General features: G+C 37.9%; 1 protein-coding gene and 1 long non-coding RNA gene across 8 annotated transcripts in view; one reads left to right on the top strand and one right to left on the bottom strand.

Moving 5' to 3' along the window:
• Positions 1-14: 14 nt before the first annotated feature.
• LOC117671420 (uncharacterized) lies at positions 15-3,665 on the top strand. 3 transcript variants are annotated; one of them, XR_004592853.3, is made up of 3 exons: positions 15-609; positions 809-903; positions 3,085-3,665. It is a non-coding gene; the product is annotated as an uncharacterized LOC117671420 (long non-coding RNA). The 3 variants fall into 3 exon arrangements; XR_004592852.3 differs by having other exon boundaries at positions 809-933; XR_004592854.3 differs by having other exon boundaries at positions 15-661; positions 809-933.
• A 9,459-nt stretch (positions 3,666-13,124) lies between these two features.
• Positions 13,125-24,988, bottom strand: part of GPATCH2 (G-patch domain containing 2) — a 94,958-nt gene continuing 83,094 nt past the window's right edge. For 4 of the 5 annotated variants that reach the window (XM_034427833.2, XM_034427832.3, XM_087883181.1 and 1 more), the window contains exon 10: positions 13,125-14,804. In XM_034427833.2, the coding sequence (XP_034283724.1) occupies positions 14,635-14,804 (170 nt within the window). In that variant the 3' untranslated portion in view covers positions 13,125-14,634. The remainder of the gene's footprint in view (positions 14,805-24,988) is intronic. The other variant, XM_034427835.3, reaches the window with a different exon arrangement.

Below are 24,988 nucleotides of genomic sequence, written 5' to 3'. Positions count from 1 at the left end.
TTCATATATTGGTTTTGTGATTCATGCTCATTCTTTTTTTCTATATAATCAAACCATTTTAACACCCACAGTCTCCTTATCCTAATTTTATTTAATACATTACTGAAACCTGGCTGAGCATAGAAGGGAAGAGTTCCCTTTCAGAAACGTGCCTGACTGGGTTTCATGTGAACTCCAGCTACAATGGGAGTGCAGGGCAGGAGTGTAATAATTGCTATTTACAGATTCTGACAGCTTTCAGAAAGTTTGTTCCACTAATAACCAGGTATCAGCCTCTTTGATGGAAGGGATGGCAGGAGCATTTTCATCTTGGCCCTGGATATGGTTGTGTTTTTCCATTCAAGACTGGTGTATACACTGGGGTGTCCTTCTGGATTCACAGCTCCTGCTCTAAGTGCAGGTGGTAGCTGTGGCCTGGCCTGACAGCTGTGGTCTATGTTCCACTTGCTCCCTTTTCTCAACTGATGACCACCCTGATTACCTCACAATTGGACTCCTGCAATGTGGTCTATGTGGGATTGCCCTTGAAAACCTTCCAGAACCTACACCTAGAATGCAGTAGCATGAACAATTATAGGCACTTCACAGTATGCCTATGTGCCAATGCTGGTATGTGAGTTGCATTGATTGCTAGTAGGTTTCCTTTGCAATTCAATTCAAGGTACTGGCTACCACCTATAACACCCTTTATGGTTTAGGGCCTGGTTATCTGAGGGATTGGTTATCTCCAATTGTTTCAAACAGACCAGTACATTAATGCAGAGTGAATGCACTACAGATCCTTCAATTAAATGCTGGTATCTTTTAGGACCAAAGAAGCATACTTTCTCTGTCAGGACCCCCATCATCTGGAACAGCGACTTCTAGGAGATTCCACCCTCCTGGGATTTTGGAAACCTTAAGGTTTGTTTTCTGTTTAGGCCTGAAGTTAATGTAAGTGAGACTCATTGGTTGCGTTCCTACTGCATTGTTTTCTTCATGTTTGTTGTTCTAGTTGATTTAGTCCAGGCTGCTCATATTTGCGGATATTAATTGTTCACTTTTTAATGGAATTTGTAGGTTGCTCAAGGTCTTCTGAAGTTGGATGGCTATATTAAATTGAATTAATTGATTGATTAAATTACACCTTGAAAACTATGCAATGTCAGCATGAATCGTCCAAACACAAATCTTAGCAGATTAATAACATTTCATTTTCTGAAATGTTATAGTCTGTGACTTTGGTACTAGACCCAGTACTCTTCAACATTTTCATTAGTGACTTCAGTGAAGTGTATTGATGGTCAAATCCTAATAAGAACCTGTGCCTCAGGAATTGTGTCTATTGGCCTTTACCTGCTCCCCCATTTGTCCTAGTTCGTTAGATTTTCTGGGCTCAGAGGATACATCCTGTTCTTCAAATAAGGAATATTTTGAAAGTGCAAAAATGCCTCATTTGACATTCTTAAGACCCAGAATGAAGTGATCCTAGGAACTGTTGTAAAATTTCTTACATCATTAAAGGTACTCCAAAAAGCTAAATAAATAGTCAGTGTAGCTGTTTAATACTCTGCCTACTCCATCTGATTCCACCAGTTAAATTTCTGGCAGTCTCATATGGCCATTAATGCCAAGAAGTAGATGATTGATTTTAACACAAATATAAATCTCTGCATTTTTTTTTATTTTTTTTTTGGTGGTTGTTAAAAATGTGAAAGGATATGGTGACGTAACTCATTTTCATTTTCATTTTCAAAAATAAAATATTCAGTGTAAAAATTTGGCCATTATTCTTTTTCTTTTTGAAGTATGATCGTTACGGAGAAGCCCCTATAGAATGTATATCAAATCCAAGAATCTAAAGTGATTGCTAAGTAAACTTTTCAAATGCTGGGATGTGATTTTATACAGTAATTGTTCACACCTTTAATTCTTTTGCCAGATGAACAATTCATGCATTCAAAGTGGAAACTTTGTTTAATTTATATTAAACAAATTATTATATTATATTAATTTATATTATATTTATATATGTGGGTTTGTAATCTAACTTTATTGCAAAATTATTATTTTGTCACAGGACAAAATATGCTCTGCATATGCCTACTACTTTAACTTACCATCTAGTGAACTCCAAAATGGAACAGGAATTTGAACATGGTTCTCATCTTTGAAAAGATGAATCTGTTCAGGACAGCTACCACATATATAAATGATTTCCTTTTGTTCAGAAAATTGTTTGAAATAATTTTTCATATTTCTGTCTTTTAGTCCCATGCAATGGGGCCTTATCCAGTGGTGATCTGTTTGATGCTTGTCTAACTCATATTTATCTTAAATGGGACATGTGCCAGAAACATTCCTGGTGGATTGTGTTTTTATCATCGACAGAAGAGACAGCCCAATTTTCCTCTGATAAGCTCTGATGGTTTTAGTCGACCATCTCTTAACCAGAAGCCTTAAAGGTGTCTGGAATTTTCTTTAATATTTGTCTCAAGAAATTTTAGCAATTGAGTTCAGTCTTCTGTTCAAAAACTGGGCATAACAACTGGTATAATGGAAGTATTTTTAATTTTATTGTCTGTTAGTGGAATGTCCACCTTCTAATTGTCTGCCTTGTGCAAGAGATATGCACAATTTGTTAGGATACTGTGAGCGTTTAACATCCAAAGCTGATGACACAGGGTGTACCCATTTACTGAGGTAAATCTTATCCAAGAGAGCCATAGTATAAAAAGTGTTCTAAAACCTATTTTAGGGAAACAGAAAGGCAGCAACTCTAAAATCACAACCAAATAAAGAAATACATCTCATATTGTATGATATTAAATACCACCTCACCCGAGTTTCAAATTTGCTGTCTGTTAAAAAAAAGTGTGAGGAAAATACTGTTCCTTTTTCATAATCAGATTCAGTGGGATCTAATCCTAGATTGTATTTAAGGCTGTGTGCTGGCTATTCAAAATTAAAATGAACTTTCCATCCGTGTGTATCATAAATGGGCATTTATCAGAATTATATGATTTTGCAATCCATCTGAATATGTAACCGGAATTTGTTTTCTTTCTCTTTCACTATGTAATTACCATGCAACAATAACAAAAGTGACATGTTTGAAGAACAGATAAAATGCTGTAAATTGGCCAGTAATGGTGATATTTCCTCATCTTCTGAAAAACCCATTTATTCTCTCTCTCGACAAATCAAGGCATTGTCAGCCTGCACTCATCTCGTGGCCAGAGGGGCCCGACCAATTTCTAGCTGAACGTGAATACTGGAATGCAGATGAGGGTCTTCTAACGAAGCCTTTCAGCGTAGGCAGCTGGTCTTAGCTTGCCTCAATTTCTAAATCATCCATAATGGGGCCAGGACCTCCAAAGCACTAAAAAGAGCGAGCTGACATGCTGGACAAACTGTTAATTTTTTTTCCTGAAGAAGCTGCGATATTGCACATCTGTCACTGCTATGAAGACAATTACTCACAGAGTGGAGAGAAATCTGCTGCTTGTTTCTAGCATCGTTGCTAAATAGCATAATGGCACAATACAATCGTGTGGGAGAGGCACAGGGTGGGCCTTCTTCCTTCCTTTTAACAATTCTGCTCAGTTGTTGTCTGCTTCAATATTATGGAACATTTTGCAGTTGTAATAATATAAGCCCAACACTATTAAAAGATAGGTACAGTATTTGAGGTTTGGGATCCAGCTTATTTCTCCATGCTTCACTTTTTTTTAAAAAAAAAAAACCCATTCAGTTATTTTTAACAAGTAGTTTTATAAAGGGTACATATTTTGAAAATCCAGTTTTCAGAGACTCTTGACTAATTTAATTAGGCAGACCATATTTCTTTATTTTTTGAAGAAAGGGACACTCCAGAAAAGTAATGCACCATGCAAAATGTATGCCTTTCTTTTCTTCCTCTGTTATGGTTTCTTTGGTCACTGTCACCAGAACTAACTGGGCCTGAAGCAGTTTTCAAAATCAAAAGTCTCAGTCACATAATACTGCATTTGTAGTATGAAATCGTAACTTCTGCTGCTTAGGCGGGTAATAATAAAGACATTTAAAAAGCTTCTGCCAGTCTTTATACGAAATCAAAAGACTTTCTACACATACACTCTGGACTGTTCCTTCAGGGACTTTATAATCTGCAACACCTTTTATTTTCATGCTTGCTGGTTACACCCCCTTTCTTTCACACATCAGATCAGAAGGAAACAGCCAGCATGATCTTTTCCAAGGACTACAGCTCAGAAGTGCTGCCCCTATTTTTCCCCCTAAATACAGAGAGTCCTTGACTTCCAACCATTCATTTAATGACTGTTCAAAATTACAATGGTGCTGAAAAAAGTAACTTACAAGCAATCCTTACACTTATGACTGTCGCAGCATCTCCATGGTCACATGATCAAAATTTGGGCAATTGGCAACCAGCATGCATTTACAAAGGTAGCAGCATCCTGGGATCCCATGATTGCCATTTGTATCCTTCCCAGGGGGTTTCCAACAAGCAAAGTCAGTAGAGGAAGCCACAGTCATTCCCTTAATGACTGTGATGATTCAATTATGTACTGAGCCAAAAAGATTTGTAAAATCAGGTGGGCCTCACTTAATGATCAAAGCACTTCACAATGGAAGTTCCAGTCTCAACTGTGGTATAAAAAGAATGCAATATACAGCTTTATCTTATCTGCCTCAATCAGGTCATTGTTCTTTTACAGAATTTACAAAAGTGTTTATCCTTCTGTTTAAAAAAAAATAGGGAAGTTGATGAATTTTTAAAAATTATTTTACCTAGCACCTTTGGAAAAATTAGATCTGATGGCATTATTGTCTATGACTGGATCAGATGCAGGGGTGGGTTCTAAATTTTTTTACTACCGGTTCTGTGGGCATGGCTTATTTTGTGGGCATGGCTTGATGGTCATGTGACAATTATTTAGGATTTAGCAGAGGTACTGGTCTACCAGGCTTTTAACTGCTTGCAGACCTGTACCGATCTACCCATTTATTTTTTGCAGGCACTGGTCTACCCATTTATTTTTGCAGGCACTGATCTACTCATGTATTGTTACAGGCACTGATCTACTCATGTATTTTTGCAGACACTGGCCTACTCATTTGTTTTCTTTTAACACTGATCAGTTGTAGGGCGGCCCTTTGAAGCCACGCGGCAAGAGTTTAAACAGTTTTTTTCCCTTTAGCCATCAGCTGGGACTCAGGAGGCTGCAATAGATTGGGGGTGGGGCCAAATAAAAGGTAAGAATAACACGGGGGGTGGGTGGGGTGGGCGTGGGGGGCATGGGGGGACGCAGGGGGGTGGGTGGGGGGCAGAACCAGTTCAGTGACGTCATATCGTCACCGCTACCGGCTCGGGAGAACTGGGCTGAACCGGCAGGAACCCACCACTGATCAGATGTGGCATTCAGATAACAATGGAAACTTCTGTTTAGTTCTTTTCTGTTTCTGCACTGAAGAAACTGACCCTATATAGTATTTTACAACTCTTCATTTGAAGGGTTCTTCAATACAAATCTGGTTTTATAAAGTCCTATAGGTAGAAGACAATGGCACTGCTTTTTTAATAACCATTTTATTAATAATTCTGTCTGCCAAAGAAATTAGCTAGAAAGTGATGATCTGCATCTCGCATATCAGAAGTACAAGATTCAAACGTTCTGAGCTGAAGCATTATCTTCTCCTATCCCCAAACAAAGGTCTGGAACAACATAAAATGGAAGGGCATCATTAATTTTAAAAAATGCATGAAATGCCATATTTCCCTGAAAATAAGACCTGTCTTATATTTTTTTGAACCCTGAAATAAGCGCTTGGCCTTATTGCCATGCACTCAAAAGGCTGATTGGGCTTATTATCAGAGGATGTCTTATTTTGGGGAAAACAGGTTATTGGTCTAATATATACTAAATTTAGAATTTGGAATTTGGAAAAACTGAAATTACCTGAAGTCAACGTGGCGAATATCTTTATCATGTAAAATTTGATTTGACGTTTTAAAAATAAAGAAAGACAGAAATAGCGGAACTACAGCTGTCAAAGTTCCCTATCAATTAGATGCCATTCATGTTTGAGAAGACAGGTCTTGATCTCAGCGGAGTTTAAATTGTTGCCTCGGCCAGCAAAATACTGCATAATTCAAGTTTTCCAGATCTGGGAATGAAACCAGGTTTTTACCACCAGCATTAAATTCAGATTGGGCTAAATATACAAAGAAGGAAATGACGAACCACTTGTAAAAATTGTTGCCAAGGGACTTGTCCAGGTAGTCACCAGGAATCCAACTGACCTGAAGGTATATGAAAAAAAAAATAATTGTGGTTGAACTAAGTGGGGGTCTTTTGCACTTTTTAGAAAATGACTAGGAGACTGTATTTCATGTCCCATGCATTGGCTTTGCTTTGGGCATGTACTTTTCCCCATTCTTCCCCTTTGTCTCCTTCCAGAAGGCTAGGCTTTCAAGGCACTTGGACATTCATGATTAAAAATGGCAGGCAAATATTCAATTTGCACCATAGTTAGATTTCTAAAATATTGAAGTGTTTTATGGTTTATAGCTTAATGAATTTAAACTGCATAATATATTTTTAACTCTAGCAATAGCCTATAAATATGATTTATAATTATTTACTATAGAAAAATAATTATTAAGCAAATTCAACAGAAGTAGAATTAATTTGGAAATGTTTATCCTTTTGTAATTAATCCAGGAGAAATATCACATTATTAGGGGAGGTGCTGTTATATGCCATTCAAGTAACAGTATTTATATTTTAAACCAATCAGACTGAAAGAATGCAATATGAAATAGTTGTTCAGCTAAAAATTTAAACTGGTAATAAATCATATGTCTTAATATGATCTGGCTTGAAAAAGTAAAATCCGAGGATTGTAGTTTAGCCTTAAAGTAATAATAATTTAATAATTGGAGTTATAATTATTAATATATAATTAAATAATAATAAAATATATAAAACTGGAAGAAGGCAATAGCAAACCACTTCTGCAATACTGTGAAGAAAACAAAACAGTTGTACACGAAGTCTCTAAGAATTGACCTAATTTCAAAGGTATCTTGCTTTACCATTAATATAATTAGCCTTATTAAGCAGCCTTGGTCCTATGACAGATCATTAAATGTTGTACAATTTCAATTATTTTGCTTGCTGAATTGAGAGAGATTAGCAGAACATTTTATTGTAAGAAACTGTTATAACTCCTCACTCCTCACATAACTTGGCTCTGCAAATATAACAGGCAACTGTGACAAAATGCACACACTGACACATTTTTCTGAAAAAAAACGTTGACAGGAAATCAGGTCTCCTTGTTCCACTGCAAACACAGCAATGTCTGAATCAGGATGATGATTTATATTATCTGACAATTCAAAGACAGGGGACATCTCTAACATACAGAGAAAACCAAAAATGGCAATAGTAGATCATTGCACTGACAGCTAATGGGATTGACTAACTGCAGAGAAATCTGGATCTGTTTAAAATATCAGGTGTGTAAAGTAATGAGTCTGTGCTTAGTAGGAGACCACCAGAAGGAGCCTTCATGGTCCACTTGTCAGTTGAATATATATTACAGTAAACCTGTTAAATCAATGAGTATTTAATACCTAATGACGGAGTGCTATGGGATGGGGGGAGAGGAGTCATCTTTCCTTAATACTCTTTTATCCTGATGGTGATTTGTGATCCTAATAGATCAATGTTTCTTTAAGTATAGTCAATAATATTGGAAAAGCTAATGTAGCAACAAAAGCTGTTTAGATTATAATAATAATTTAAAAAAAAAAGAGTCATTAGATCATGTCGAAAGATTTTTTGCAGCATAGGAACTCTAAGCAGTGAGCAGTGGGGATGAAGAAATTTAGCCTGACTTTAATAAAAGCATTTCTAAAAAAAATAATTAGTGTATGTAAAACAGGACACTTCTCCTCCTAATTTAAGGAAATTAAACCAGGTGCAAGATTTATGCAGTACTGCATTTGATAGCAGGCAAGACTGATGGTATCGGAGACTTAAAATCATGTGAAATGTAAGCTTTTATTCCTGTGGGGATAGGGGACGCGGTGGCACAGAGGCTTAATGATGGTGAAACTGCTGGCCAGAAATGTCTGTACTACTGCAGTTCGAGCCTGGCTCTGTCAGATGGAGTGAACTCCCATCGCTTGATCCCTAGCTCCTGCCCATCCAGTAGTTCGAAAGCATGCAATATTGCTGCTTAGAGCCCTAGTGGTTAGAATGCAGTATTGCAGTCTGACTCTGCCCAGAGCCAGGAGTTCAATCCTGATTGGCTCAAGGTTCACTCAGCTTTCTATCCTTCCAAGACTGGTAAAATAAGAACCCACATTGTTGGGGGCAATATGCTGATTCCGTAAATCACTGAGTTTTTGCCAACTTCAGTATTTTTCTAAGGCAATGTCATCTATATTTAAATAAAGAGACAACTGCAATGGTGATTAAGGAAAAGTGACAGTGTATCTGGATATATATATTTTAATATCAGAAGTTCAGTCTGACCAAGACCTAAGGTTTCTTTCTACCTCACTCTTCAGGTTTTCTGCATTTTGGTGAGGGAAAGATGAAAACGAGAGACAGCATAAACTGAAAATGCAAAGGAACAGTTTCTCCAGGCGAAAAAAAAAAGAAACTTTACAGCTGCTTGACATTCTTTTTTCTTCATATGCCCAGAGGGTTGTCATGTCGTGGGGAAAATAACTTTTACAAAGCAAATGTTAACAGCAAAGCATATCGGATACACACATTTGCAGACCTATTCTAGGCATATTTTACCTGGGGAGAATGAAACTCTATCTGAATCATTTCATAATGCTTGAGATTTCAAGGGTGTATCTATACTGTATGATTCCTTGCTATCTGTTTTCTTCACTGGAAACATGAGCTTACCCATAGCTCATCTGTTTGATTGCAATTTACTGAAATAATGCAAGTGACAAATGTCTTAATATTAAGACAGGGGGGTGTAGCCACTTGTTTTTCTTCCATTGAACTCTTTCCCTACATGTCCAGATATGCTGCCTTATTATGGTGGGGGCGCTCTGGGGATGGATGAGTGAAGAATGCTTGGGATATATACCAAGAATTCCCAGCAGGGTCAGCCAAGGCATGAAAGCTATCCAACTAAAGCAAGTAGGTACTTATATCGGATAGCAATCTATGAAAAATGGTGATATAATTCCAATTATGGACCCCTCTGAGCAAATTGCTTAGGATGTTTCAGGGAATGAATGCTGTTTGTGATGCAACTAAACCTTATGATACCTAGTTGTTGAAGTTGGCATGAAAGAAATGAAAATCCTAACTGACTTAAATATAAGAAGAAAGAGGAACGTAATTGGACTTGCAAGATTCTTTTGGTATAACTAATCACAATAAATATAGTTTTAGTTTACCTGGGAAGGTCTATTTAGTTTCTGATCAGGTCCATCTAGGGGGGGTTATAATGTCAGAATAAATGGAAATTTCCAAGAGAAGCCAAAATCTAAGAGAAAACAAAGCAACAATTTCAGGCAGGATTTTAACAAATAATTTCAGAGAGCTGCTAGAAGAGATGAGAAGCAAGTATTACAATAAATTTCTAAAGACATTGAAAATAGAAACAGGCTTTGAAAAATGAGTCTTCCAAAAGTTCCCTGAACTCATAAAGAGGTTCCAACCTTGAAGTGGTATTGAAGGACACCAATGGAGAGATAGTCACTAATTCAAAAAAGACCAGACAGAGATAGAAGTATACTGAAATTCTGTGCAGTAGAAGTATCAACATCTAAGATACTTTAGAAAATTTTTCCTATTTGAAAAAAAAACTTAATATTAAGAAATGATTAAATCAGCACTCTGGTCAGTACCAAGCTAGAAAGCTACAGCAATTGATGCAATTGAATATCTACAGAAAAGTAACAGAAGAATCAGTCAAGATTCTAGCCAAACTATGACAATGTTACTCTGATAACATTACTCTGATAGCTGAAAATGCAAATGATCTAGCAATGAAAGTTAAGGAGCACAATGAAAAAAAAATGGGAATAAGGTTATATATGAAGGCTAAACTAATGATAACAGATTTAGCAATCAGCCTTCTAAATTAAAATGAAGATATTGAAGTGGTAGATAGTTTCTGGGTTTCTTTTAGGAATGACTATCAACAGTAAAAGAATCAACATCTAATAAATGCATTGCAGATGAGCACTTGGTAAGATAACAATGAAGACCTTGAAAAAGGTGTTCTAAAGCCATGAATATGTCTATACTTATAATTATCAGAATCCTTATATGTATATGATGTTCTCTATGACATATCTGTACCCACAAAAATAAGGATTGTATTTTCCATGATACTCTATGGAAGTTGCACTTTTTAAGAAGCAGGACAGAAAGATTAGTGAGTGTTTTGAACTTTAGAGATTGAAAAGATGGTTGAGAATACCATGGATCCTGAGGGAAAAAAAATCATAGAACAAATCAATTTAGAGTTCTCACTCGAGGCATAAAAGACCAGGCTTTAATTACCATACTTTGGACTCATTACATGAATACCTGGCTCCCTTGACAGATCTATAATGCTGGGAAAAATGGAAGAAAATAACCAGAATGTAGCAGATGAGCTCAGTTACTGCCAGAATGGATACACAGTTGAAAATCTAAGAGACCTGGTTGGGAAGATCATCATGGAAAAGATATATCAACCAAATCAAGAGTCAATATTGACTTGATGGCATCTAATAATCAGCCACTGAACAGTTTGATAGCCATTCAGAAATCAGCGTGCTCCTGCTGCAACTCAAGCAGCAATAATGGAGTGCTTGCACCATTCACAAGTAGAATCAGGGATCTGAATTTCATTATCTTGAATATTATTCTGTACACTTGAAAATAGAGAGTACCCTACTCCTGCTGTGGACCCTTGCCATCTGCTACATTGTAGGGTCAACTGCTTCTTGAGAATTTGGAAGGGGGTCCAAGGATTTGCAATGAAAACACAAGAAAAAAATATGTAAGAATTTTAGTACCAATTCTTTAAAACTGGTCATTGAGTTTGGTACAATGATCTGGATAGGTTGACGTGCCAATAATAGCAAAGATAGAGGTGTAACATCTAAATTCTGATTGGTTCCTGGTTATGAGAGAGATCTGTTCCTAAGTCTGTCTTTAATTCAAATTTGTAAGTTGAAGAGTTATTTAGTGCCAGTCAAATGCTTATCACATCATTTTGGATAATCCTGACAGCTAGCCTAACTCTGAGAATGCCCACCATAAATAATCAGCCCTTAAAGGCCTTCTACCTTGACAGTGGCTCACCAGATAGAGAAAATCCCACCCCCAGCCCACCCACTGTCTTGGTTTTTAGCTTTTCTATTTAATTCCTCATTAATTGTTTTGTATTACTTTACTTTTTATCATTTTGTTGGCTGCCCAGAGTCATTGTATCAGTGAGATGGGCTTCATAAAACAAAGACAATCATGGCTCTCCAATCCATTGGCTGTGGTGTCAATGTGGTGATGGGGGCTAAAAATATTGTCAACTTGCAAAGGTTTCAAGAATTAATTAGGGCATCTTTCGGAAACTTCACAAATATGACCTTTATATTGAGTTGAAGATCATCTACCGTGTTTCCCCAAAAATAAGACCAGGTCTTATATTAATTTTTGTTCCAAAAGACGCATTAGGGCTTATTTTCTGATTAGGTCTTATTTTGAGGGAAATACGGTACTAAATGCATCCATCTGGCCGATAATCTTAACTGGGGCTTATTTTGGGGGTAGGGCTTATATTATGAGCATCCTGAAAAATCATGCTAGGATTTATTTTCTGGTTGGGTTCTATTTTCGGGAAAACAGGGTCGTGCTTAGATATTTGGATGCATTATCAAGCACAAGGAGGATCTTGATAGAAAGTTTCTTGGCCATGCAATAACATTCAACACTAGGACAAAATGGTTCAAGAACCAATCTTCAAAGGTGGCACTTGTAAACCAAGACTTTGCATTTGCCTTCCAAATAATGAGAAGAGATGCTTTAATGATGTAGCAACGTGTTCCTGGATTTAGGGAGTGATACACAAGCAAAGTCTTGATCTTGAAATCCCCGGATGCGTCACCCTGAAATAAAAATGCTAGCCTACTTTCCAATACATTACTGCTCTTTGGTGCACTTTTTTCCTTTCAAAATGTAGATCAAGTATTTTTTTTCCAAAATAAGCCAATCTCATCTACATTAATTATTTTGCCTAACAAATAACCTCCCTTCTCATTAATTTATTTCAACATTTCAGGAACATCAAATGCAGCATTTATATCGACACTTGCTGCTTCACCTTGTACTTTAATATTCTGTAAATCTGCCTTCATTCTGGAACAATTGAACCAACCCCTATTTGCAACAAATTCCTCATCACAATTACCTTCACTTGCTGCATGTGCAGCTTTTAAATCATTAAAAAGGCTTCAAGCTTTTTCTTGCAATAAAGGCTAATAGGCATATTACCTTGATTTTGATCATCAAACCAAATTATCAATAGCCTTTCAATGATTAAATAACTGTATTGTTTAATAATAATTGTAGTTTCCATGAAGGCAGGGTCTTTCACATGCTCCATTATTCCTACTTTATCTTTCAAAATTGTTCTGATCATTGACAAATTGTAGCCTTTACACTTTATTTTCACACACAGTTGTTTGCCTTTTCTTTGATGCATCTTCAGTACTTTTAGCAGACTTAAACTTTGGAAGCATGGTTACAAAGGTAAAAAAGAGAAAAATTAAAGCCAAATCAAAAGTTATACACTCAACACAGCGCTAATGACAAAGTGATCTCCTTCCTCAAGACAACAAACTGCTGAAGCCGCACAGTTTTCAAGAGCACGAGTTCATTATGAGTTCGTAATTATTAATCACTGCATTTAACTTAATTTTTTTTAATATAATAGACTTTATGGCAATTCATTCATAAGTACAAGTTCCCTGTAAGTCGGATGTTCTTAACCCGGGAACTGCCTCATGATCATATTCTAGTAGGAGTATTTTAATGAATTCAAAGGGCAATTAGTTTGGGGAGCAGATATGCCATTCTAGCATAATAATTAGAACACATCATTAATGCATTGATGGAAGTCCTCTTTAATGAATTTGGGATGTCAGCACAATGACAAGTCCAAAGATTAAGTATAATATTGTTAATCTTATCAAAAGGTTGTCTGTTTTACTATTCCCTTTGCTGCTTTTTAAAAGATTTGTGCCTGGGAAGCCTTCCTTCTCACTAGCAGGCACCATTTGTCAATTACAGAAATATTCCCCAAACTACCACAGATGGACTCTAGTTAATATGGTCCCATTTTAAATCCATCCCCTCAAGTTAGACAGTCAAGTTAGACAGACAGTGATATGGTAAAAGGTGATAGTAGTTTAAAATCTTTATTTTAGAAAGAATACAAGCTAAGACACCAGAAAGCAAAGTTTTTTAAAAAAAGTTTAAAATTGTACTAGGAGGGTGTGTAAATAAGAAAAGAGAATTGAGTTACCTGCTGCAAATGTTGGAAGACAAATTCATCATTTGTCATTTTGCATTTCTCATGCAAAATTGCCCATTTTGAAGCAAGAAGCGATTTATGCTGATCTAAAGAGATTGCATAATACTGAACCATTTAGAAGACCCAATTGAATCAAAGCTGTAGAGAGTCTGATGGCAATATTTTAAAAACAAGGGTGCATCACCTGAGGCTCCAGGGCTAAATGTGACCCCAAAATTTGATGTAGCACCTGTTGCAATCACAATTATTGTGCCCAAAGGTGAGAAGTATTAAATAAATAGAAGGTCTTATTACTTGTATGTAATTAATTTAATTATATACACACAATTTAATTTAGGCTTTGCCCCTAATGTTTTGTTCTATGGGCTGGGGGCATCTGTGGAGACACAGATATCTATAGCATAAAAATATTCCATGCCACAGAACAATTGAAACCCCTTACCCTGTTAACATTCATTACATTTATCACACCCATGTAAAAAAATGACACTGTTAACCCCGTCTAAAGAGTCATATGCTGCCTTTAGCTCAAAGCATTTTGTGCATTTCAATACAAAAGGTAAACTCTGGTCTCTTTCCCTATTCTATTTTTGCCTCTTATTACAAAAAGAATTCTGCAACCAGACTTTCTTTTGTACTACCCACTACAACTTTTTGGAATGAATGTGAGAAATGCAGCAAAATGCTTCCCAGACAAGGTGCCTTAGTAACAAAGCAGCTTTCCAGAGTAAAAGGCCCATGTTAAAACCAGCAAAGGATAATGGGTTTATGTACAGTGTTGGGAGGAGAATTTAATCATTTCTTAGAATCTTTGACAACGTAACTAATTAAGACCACAGACACTTTTAAAAAAGGTACAATTTAAAAGATGATTATTATTACACGCTCAGGATTCAAAGATTAGGACTGTCCTAACGACTGGCCCCACACAGCTTTAACAGAAAACAATGAAGCGTCTCTATTAAAAAAATTACAGTAAGAATCACTGGATGTTTTGGCAACAAATTAGAATGCTTTCAGATATTCAAAGTTCAAATTAGTTTTGTTGATGTCTGAACCAGCAGTTGGAATCTCTTTCTGTCAGCTGAATCCAAGTCCAAGTCCCTTTGGCCTCTGGATTGCCCGGATTGGTTCGGCTATCCCTTTGCCATCTGGCCCAAGGCCTGTGCCAGGCGTCCATCCCATGCTTTGGAGCATCCGATTCCCAATGTTGCTGTCTGAGATTGGCTGAGCATTTTCACCAACAAACCCTGAGACAAAAAGGAATATTCAACATTAATCAGTACACTCACATGAATAAGAATGAATGCTAATTTGAAAATAGTATAGGCCGATTTCCTTCCTTATTTCAAAGAAAATGCATTATATGAATGTGACAATGTCATTGTATGATGTATTTTTGTTAAACACTCCTTACAGCCAAATGTCTATGGAGATTCTCGGTCATCCAGGACATGGTTGTCCCAATGCTTTGAAGATGTTTCGCTTTTCATCCAAGAAACTTGAAGACTGAAGAAGCTTCTTGGATCAGAAGCGAAACATCTTCAAAGAAGAAAAACCAGAAAGTCCAACTGCCTCTTGAAAAAGCACCTTTGGAACTCCTTACAGCCAAACGCTTGAAAGTAATAGAAGTAGAAATACAGATAGTATTTTTCATGATACGCCTCTTATCACACCTATTTAAATCGATATGTTAAATCTATATAGCATTTCAATTCTGAAAAGATGCTTTGAAGTGTATAAGGCAGAAGTGTTTCAATATGTCTGCAATCCTTTCACGGCTGCAGTTTTCTTGGGATTATATGGATACTTTACAGAGTTGCCGACAGTTGCTATGCTTGTGCACTTGCAAGCTCTGAAACACTGTTTAGGTATCAAAGTGTTGCACAGCTTAAATATTACTTGCAATATGGGAAAAAATGAAACGTTCTATAGTCTATATGTAATAAATCAGGGGAACTCCTTAAAAAGAGAAAAAAAGGGGCAAAAAGAAAACAAATTTGCAATTTAATTTTTATTTCAAAATAATGTGATGTCATTAAAGGTAGATTTCTATGAAAATTAAGGCATGCAATTTTTCTCAACAGCTGTTGGTACAGGTACATTCTGGTTAAACAGAGCACTAGCATTCAGTGCCATACCCTTTATTTTACAGAGTTTGCTATGAATTAATTTAATTCCATCTGTATGCTAAAATCAGATCAGAGGTCTAATGCTGCTATAGACTTCACATCTGTTTAATCATTTTAGGATACAGCAGCTTGTTGAAGTTCAGACTTTATAACTACGGAATATTTAAAAATGGTGAGAATTTTAATAGTTGGAGAATTTCAATAGGTCTTAAACTGAAAAGAATGTCAGAAGTATTGACTATACTTCAATATACAAAGTATTTTCTAACATTTATAGCTTTTGATTTGTCAGTTTTTAAATGGTACTTTTAAATGGACTTTTGAAAACCAGCTGAATACAGAACTGGCCTCAATTAAGTAAAAATGTCATTTTCAATATGTGTGAATCTTTAAGTCTAGCGCTACAATTGAAAAAAATCTTCCTTCTCATGTCTGTAATCAAATTTATGCTGCTTTATGTTTAACAGAAGATTGATGCTGCCATTCAAAGAATGCTTACCAGGAAGAAAAACTCACTCAGGATGGACAGGTTGTAAGTACTGTATTCCTAGGCCATAGGAATACAATTTACAGGATTATGCTTTTTAAAAAAACATTATACTGAATACATTTAAAAGATTCAAGATTGGGAGAAAATGCCATTTTCATGGGATATAATGTTTGATTTAGATGTTTGCATTTTTAGAAAGAAACAACCATTACTTTCATGTACTATAGGCATATATTTCATGGCTAGAAAGTTTTATATATATATTTGTACACTGCATTTTAATATTAGATCAGGGCTTCTATTAATTAAGAACACTTTAAATGATTAACAAGTATATGAATAAAATAATTAATTTGGAAAGGAATGTTTTTGCTTTTAAATAATTGAAGTATATGTCACAGCAATTGCAATACCAGATCTATACAAATACCCTTCCATATGTTAAAAAAAAATACCAGAGTACAGATTTGATGTACTGTTCCCAGTTCCCAAGTAGTTTTTAATTATTCAGTGTAACTGATTGTCTGATTGTCTAACAGGACACTTCTATGCCCACCTAGTTCGGCTTCTTGAACTCAGCAGAAACTACTGCAGTAAAATAGGAGCTACACACTTTTAGGACTGAAGCTTTATAAGCAACTAGGCAACCTATGCTCCATTGCATCATCATTTAATCATAATTTCCTTACCTGAGCAGAGAAACAGAATATCCTTGGGTGGGCAAAACAGCAGCTGAAGTAAGAGCAACTTTTGACTTCCTGCCAACTTCCCCATTGAGTTTCTTTGTGGGAAGCTGACAGGGAAGCCTTTCCTTTCCTTTCCTTTCCTTTCCTTTCCTTTCCTTTCCTTTCCTTTCCTTTCCTTCCCCTCTCTTTCCCTCGCTTCCTTTCTCCTTCCTTTGCTTCCTCAAATTTGTGCTGGCTTCTCCATTTGCTTTGGATTTAAGAAACTTGTAGAGAGAAAGTCAGTGGGGAAGCCAAGAGAAAGCTGCAAGTCCAAGGTCAGCAGGCACGTAAGTGGCTGCTGCTAAGTGGGGGAGGGAGCAAGTTGTAGAGTCAGGAATGGTATATGGGGTGCATGAAAGGTGTGGTATGGGTTGCAAGGGGTATGAGCGTGCACCAGCGATGCAGTGCAGGTGGGTGGTACGTGTCAATAAAAGTTCCAGTGTGTGTGAGATGCTGTGTGGGTCAGGAGCTACAGTGGGTGTGCAGGTAAAGAAGGGTGAGAGTCATGGGGTTGTGCAAGAGATCCCTTATGGATCAAATAGGGTGTGCAGGGAGAGGTGCAGAACAAGAACAATGCATGGGGATCACACTGATGTGTAAGAGCTGCCGTGCCGGTTGGGGATGTTATGGGCTAGGAAGGGTATGGGGGAGGGGTACTGAAGAGGTATCGTATGGATCAAGGAAGGGTGTATGTATGGGGGTGTGCAAGATGTACTGTATGGGTTGGGGAAGGCATGAAGGGAAAGCAACATGAATTGGGGAAGTTGGCACACAGGTTGAAGAAGTATGCAGTCGGTGGCTTGGCCCATGATGGGTACATGGCTGTTCCTTCTTCCCCTTTCCTTCCTTCCCAGGAGGCAGGTAAGTGAATGCAGGGATTGTGAGATTGGCTGGGAAACTGCCATGGAACATTGACAATGAAGCTCACATGACCACAGCAACAGTACAGCAGCAGCCAGCAGCACTGAAGCAGCCACAACTTTTCCAAATTTCAATCCCTCGGTCCTGCTTTTTGGACATATTCTGTAAGTTAGCCCATTTGAGATACTTTAGTTCAGAATAGTTGCCCTAAGATGCACTGTTTCACCCAGTTAAAGGTCATGATGAAAGTTGTAGTAGTAAATAGCTTCTCTTTCTTTTTCTGTATTGTCTCACCTTACTTATTTAAAACTTTTAATGATAAATACATGTAAAAGACGATAAATTAAACATTTTACCAAAGCATAATTCTATATTACGCTAGATCAATTTTGGTTCCGATTGCCTCTATTTATAACTTTTAACATACATGAATTTAACCAAGTTTGCACACTTATTATTTTCTTCTCCAGCACTTCTAAATCCTAAATACTTTAAGTCTTCAAATAGATGGATTTTTTTTGCCTCGTTGGCCAATCTACATGATCTGACAACTCTAACCTTATCCTGGGTCTCACTTATGCCTATCATAGCTGAAAAAGTCTTTCTGTCTTAAATTCCCAAGGAGCTCTGTGGATGGTAATTCACTTGAGTAATTGGCTCAAGAGATGAAAATCTTGTAACTGCTTCTCTTAGCTACTAATCTATCCAGCTGACTGCAAGCCTAATTGGCAGCTTGTTTAGTAATTTGGCTTCTAAAGTGTTGTATTGATGTTGCATAAACAACCAATGGGAAACAGGGAGATACATGCTGCTTCACTTATAACCTAGTATACCCTTTCCTCTATTCTCTGAAGACATTTTAGATTCAGAGTATTACTATCGGTTCTCTGTTTGTGATTGTCAAAGCAACCTGCAAAATACAAATGTTTAAAATGCTAGGCTTTGATTTTTAATACAGGGAAGCTGTGTATCTAGCTGTACTCTCAAAAGCATGCGCTATCATTCTCTGCTATTTTTCCCCAGGGATCCCTTACAGCAAGCTTTAAAAAAAAAAAAGACTAATCTTTTACAGAAAGGTAGATCTCTTTTAACTATCAAGCTGCATGTGAATTTTTAAACCAACTCTTCACTATTAAACAAAACTATTCACGTCTTCTAGGTAACTAGTAGAGACTTAGATTCCTTCTCATGGAGCTATGCTGATACATTGTCAGGAACAGATTCTCCCTCACACAGAAGTCCATTTTGTTTCCATATGTATAATTCATTAATACACTTCTTTTGAGATGGGTAGCATGAATTTATATCAATTGCTATAAGTACTGAGGAAGCTATCATAATATCTAGTTTCTTAAAAAGTGTTTTGTATCAGGATGTTCTTTTTGCATGTAGAGTATTTCACTCATGTCGAGATTCCTTTTGTTCCATCATTAAATCTCATCAATAACATAGTTTGAGATGCTGGGACAGAAGGCAGAAACACCAGGTAAAGTCTTTTCCTTTTCTCCTTATGAACCAAGTACAGGTAGTCCTTGACTTCTGACCATAATTGAGCCCAAAATTTCTATTGTTAAGTGAGTCACATTTGTTAAGTGAGTTTTGCCTCATTTTACAACCTTTCTTGCCACAGATGTTAAGTGTTAGTAGTTGTTACTAACAGGGTTGTTAAGTGAAACTGGCTTCCCCATTGACTTTTCTTGTCAGAAGGTCGCAAAAGAGGGGCTCACATGACCCCAGGACACTGCAACTATCATAAATATGAGTCAGCTGCCAAGCAGGCAGAATTTTAAACACATGGCCATGGGGATGCTGCAATGGCTGCAAATGCAAAAAGGGGTCATAAGTCACTTTTTTGAGTGCAGTTGTAACTTTGAATAGTCGTTAAATGAACTGTTGTAAGTTGAGGACTACATATATCCAAGTAAAAATAGGTAATTCTATGCAAGGTAATAGTCTCATTTATCCACTGAGAAGAAAACATATTTTCACATGTCCTACTACCTGCAGGCCTATAGTTTAGGATCCCAGAAAATGTACACAATTCAATCTCAGTCATAAGGGATACTATTACTATATAACTGAATTAATATTTACACCTAGTCTCCATAATACAAAGGCCAAATGTGAAAAGGCTTTATATACCAGTTAAATTTTATTTATTTTATTTATTTTATTTTATTTCTATACCGCCCTTCTCCTGCGGGACTCAGGACAGTGTACAGCCAAGATAAAACATTGCATATAAAATTTAAAAACAATTTAAAAAACAATTAAATAATTTTGGCCCAAGATATTAAAAACAACCCAATTAAAACTGAATTCAATTAAAACTGAGAGGATGGGATCAAGCCAGCCCGGCTAGATGGAATAGGTGTGTTTTCAGGGCCCAACGAAAAGTCCGGAGGTCTGATATCGTGCGGATCTCAGGGGGTAGGTCATTCCAGAGGGCGGGTGCTGCCACAGAGAAGGCTCTCCCCCTGGGGGTTGCCAACCGACACTGTCTGGCCGACGGCACCCTGAGGAGGCCCTCTCTGTGCGAGCGAACCGGTCGGTGGGAGGCTATTTGCGGCAGAAGGTGGTCTTGCAGATACCCCGGCCCTAAGCCATGGAGCACTTTAAAGGTGGTCACCAACACCTTGAAGCACACCCGGAAGACCACAGGAAGCCAGTGCAGCTCGCGCAGGAGAGGTGTCATATGTGAGCGCCCCGTCGCTCCCATAATCCCCCGCGCGGCCGCATTCTGGACTAACTGTAGCCTCCGGGTGCACCCCAAGGGGAGCCCCATGTAGAGAGCATTGCAGTAGTCCAGGCGGGAAGTGACGAGTGCTTGAGTGACCATGCGTAGGGAGTCCCGATTCAGAAAGGGGCGCAACTGGCGTATCAGGCGAACCTGATAAAAAGCCCCCCTGGCCACGGCCGTCATTTGCTCTTCTAAAGACAGCCGTGCATCCAGGAGGACGCCTAAGTTGCGAGCCCTCTCCGTGGGGGCCAGTGATTCGCCCCCAATAGCCAGCGATGGCACCAGCTGGCTATATCGGGACGCCGGAAGCCACAGCTACTTGGTCTTGGAAGGGTTGAGTCGGAACCTGTTTCTCCCCATCCAGGCTCGCACGGCCTCCAGACACCGGGACATCACTTCAAGGGCATCATTGGGGTGGCCTGGGGTGGAGATGTACAGCTGAGTATCGTCAGCGTACTAATGGAACTCCACCCCAAAACCACGGATGATCTCACCCAGCGGCTTTACATAAATGTTGAACAGAAGGGGCGAGAGGACCGACCCTTACGACACCCCACAAGCAAGGCGCCTCGGGGTCGACCGCTGCCCCCCTGTCAACACAGATTGCGACCGGTCAGAGAGGTAGGAGGAGAACCACCGCAGAATGGTGCCCCCCACCCCCAGCCCCTTCAACCGGTGCAACATGATGCCATGGTCGATGGTATCAAAAGCCGCTGAGAGATCTAACAGGACCAGGATAGAGGAGCAACCCCTATCCCGAGCCCTTCAGAGATCATCACGTGACCAATGCCGTTTCCGTGCTGTGCCCAGGTCGGAAGCCAGACTGGAGCGGGTCTAGATAGACAGCTTCATCCAGGTACTGGGGAAGCTGCCGTGCCACCACACTCTCAACAACCTTCGCAACAAAGCAAAGGTTGGAGACTGGACAATAGTTAGCCAATACAGCCGGATCCAGAGAGGGCTTCTTGAGGAGGGGCCTCACCACCGCTTCTTTCAAAGCGGCCGGCAGGACCCCCTCACTCAAAGAAGCGTTAACAATCCTCTGGAGCCAGCCTCGTGTAACCTCCCGGGAAGCCAGTACCAGCCAGGAGGAACACGGGTCTAATAAACATGTGGTCGCGTTCAGCCGTCCCAGGATCCTGTCCACGTCCTCGGGAGCCACAGGATCGAACCCCTCCCAGATAACACTCTCAAGACCTGCCTCATGAAAGATGGACACTTGAATTGCCAATAAAATGAGTTACATTGTCTTGGCACTATAAATATTCAATTCTGCTTGTTAAAGACAATGAAAATATTTATAACTGTGTTTGAGATTTCTGAGAAACAAATAGCAGAATGTTATATTATGTATCATAATTGAGAACTGTCAAATCAAAACACATTTTTGTTCTTCAACTGATAAAACCAACTTTCATGTAATTGAGCAATTCAGAAAAAAAAATGAGGTATCCATTTTTTTGGACAAATGTTGCTTAATAACTTTGTGCCACTGCTGGCCACTACCAGCATTTGAATTTTAGCTGGGGAAAAAAAATCTAAAGTCTATCTGTTTTACTCTTCTAAGACTGTTTTATACTTATAGAAAGATTTCTACAATATGTTTGATTTTTCCCATGCAAATTGTTTGTCTTCTAGAATATAAACAAGTGTGTGAAGCACAGGTAAATTAATAACCCATACCTCAAAGCACACAGCTACCTTGAAAAGTTGAACGTAAGACTTCCAATGGAAGAAATGGTGGACAAGATGGCTCTGAACAGCAGATCTGACAGAAGAGAGAATGAATGAGCAGAATGAAGAGCCAGTGAGTAGACAGGCTCTTTGACAATTCCTTTCTGCATAAGGAGAGAATTTGAGATAGCCAACAAGTGCTCCAGGCAGTTGTTCCTTGTAAGGAGACTGCAATATTGTGGTTTCTCTGGTGGGTTTAGAGCTCTGAGCCACTTGTTCAAACGATGGTCAGTTCCTGTGAAATGACATTAGATTTGAATAGTACTTTTCTTAATCACTTTTCAAAATTGCCTGTTAACTGCTTTTTGGCTGTTAGAAACTTTGGATCAACACTACTGAGTGAGTTTTCTTCAATCCTTAGGGAAATAAAGTTTTAATTATAAGTTTAAGGACTTAAAACATTTTTAATAAAGCAAAAGGGTGATTAAAACTGATTTTAGAAAGTTACAAGTGGACTAAGGGTCCCAATAAATTTTGATCTAAATGCTAACAACAAATGTATTATGGACTAATTAATGGGGGACTTAATATATTCACTGATATTTGTATTTATTTGCCCTTTCCTCCTTGTGAATAGAAGTGAAGTTTCTATATATATGGTTGTGGGCTCTTCTGATGGCTGCTAGTAATAGACAGAAGGAAAACTAAGTCCAGTATTCAGGGAAAAATCAATTTAGGATATGGGGGACAACAGTCTTTAGGAATGTCAAGAAGATACAGACAGATTTCACACAGTTCTTAAGTCATCTCTGATGAATCTGTATCATGCTTATATCAAAACCAGTACGTAACTTCCAATAAAACCCCTACTCTTGCAATAAAGTCTGTTAAAGTGTCCTTTGAAGGTTAGTAAGTCACCAAAGATATTCAGAATATCCTTCTATATCAGGTAATTTATTGCTTTTACTACTAATCCATTCTTTAAGTATTTATTGCTAAACGACTTAGGGCTGCCCTAAAAACACCAAAGCATCTAATTATACCCATACAGTTTTTTTTTTTTAAAAAACATAGTAATCTAACGTGTGAAGAAAATTGCATTTTGTTTCACTGCTTTGTTTCTCAATTTTTAAACAGAAACTTTATTTAGACTTTATCTTAGCTAAATATTTCCTGTTCCAAGGAAAATATAACAGAACTTTCTATTCCAGTTATTGACTGGAATCTTCTAACAGAATTCACCTTATTTTCTTTGTTGCTTTAGTTCACCTTTACAGATGACATTTTTAAACTATAAAATGCTCTTCTCTGATAAAAGTTTCTTGCTTCAACAGTTTTCTTTGCTGTATGATAAAATCTACATCCTTTGTTACTAATGCACACAATGCTATTGGTATGTGACTTTGTCTCAAGGCTGAGAAGAGGCTATAAATTTAGAAATCAATAGCTAACTCTATCAATATTCATTTTACTTTTTCAATACAAAATACAAAGGTGAAAGAGCAGTAAATAAGCTACAGCGCTGAAATAAATTGGGTGTTCTTGTCACAATTAATAAATGTTTAACCAATAACATTTCTAGCTACAGTAGTCTATAGCCCTGTCACATATCTTGAAGTACACAGTCACACCGATGCCGAACAAAAATTCAGAATCTAGAGAAAACCTCATTCCATCAGCTCCATCCTCATTCCGTGTTAGCTCCATCATGCTATCTATCTTCTGAACGTGCATTACTAAGGCCATTCAACACACTGCATACAAAGGCAGGGAAAACCATTTGTCATCAATTGACATTTAAGAAAGTGCCAACTGAAACCTTGTCTTCATAGGCTTGCTAAGTTCATAAGTCTGGCAGTAAGAGATAGATCTTACAATGTCAAATATTTATGTAATAAATTTGATAAACAAATAAATGAGACAGAAGAATTAAATCAAATTTATCCACCAATATGAGGTATATCTTCTTCCAGTTACACATACCTATTTTTTTTTTTTGTTGAAGGAGGCACAATTGATTGGGATTAGGGTTACCATATAATATCCCCATAATAACATTTCAACATATGTAATTTATAATTTTAGCTGCTTAGAGTTGCCTTGGGTGCATGAGATGGGCAGCAAATAAATTTGATAAAATTATCTACATACTACTGAAACACTTCTGTCTGTTTATTTGTAACCTTCAATTGGGCAAAATAGGAATGTATAGGGCAACAATTAATTGATTCAAGATAACGCAAATAGGCTAACTTACAGAATGCCTAAACCTATGTCTCCTATGGGAATGAAATTTGGCAAAGTAGTGGCTGCTTCAGTGCCACCACACACCTTCCAACTACATTTACTAGAAACCCATAGGTTGTGTGGTGCAAGGGAAAATAGGAGAGGTGTATCCCTGCCCTCTGTCAACTGTCCCACTGCATTAAAAGGCAAAAGAAACTCCTGAGACATTTTTTCTCCAATAGTATAACTTTACTGAAACCCTTTTTCTAATTTCCCTCTAACCCTGCACCCAATCAGATGGCTCAAGGGCATGTTTAATGAACAAGACTCAATGGGCAAGCAGCCATTACCTGCTTTGGAACCAAGCCTGAAATCTGAGTTCTCTTAATGGTGGTGTCCAATGAGAGAAACACAAGGGAGTCATTTGGAGGCCTATGAGCAAGATAGAGTTGATTGGGAGCACCAACAATCGAGGGGGCCCTTGGGGACATAACAAAGGGAAGCAAGGATTTCCTTATGGTCAGTGGCTCCAATTGTTGCTTCTCTCTCTAGCAAAGTGGCAAGCAGTTCTGTGGGTCAGGTGAGG

Source organism: Pantherophis guttatus, chromosome 1 (genome assembly GCF_059756535.1).
Source record: "Pantherophis guttatus breed Tessera chromosome 1, ASM5975653v1, whole genome shotgun sequence".
NCBI lineage: Eukaryota > Metazoa > Chordata > Lepidosauria > Squamata > Colubridae > Pantherophis > Pantherophis guttatus.
This window is presented reverse-complemented; position numbering and strand designations above follow the sequence as displayed.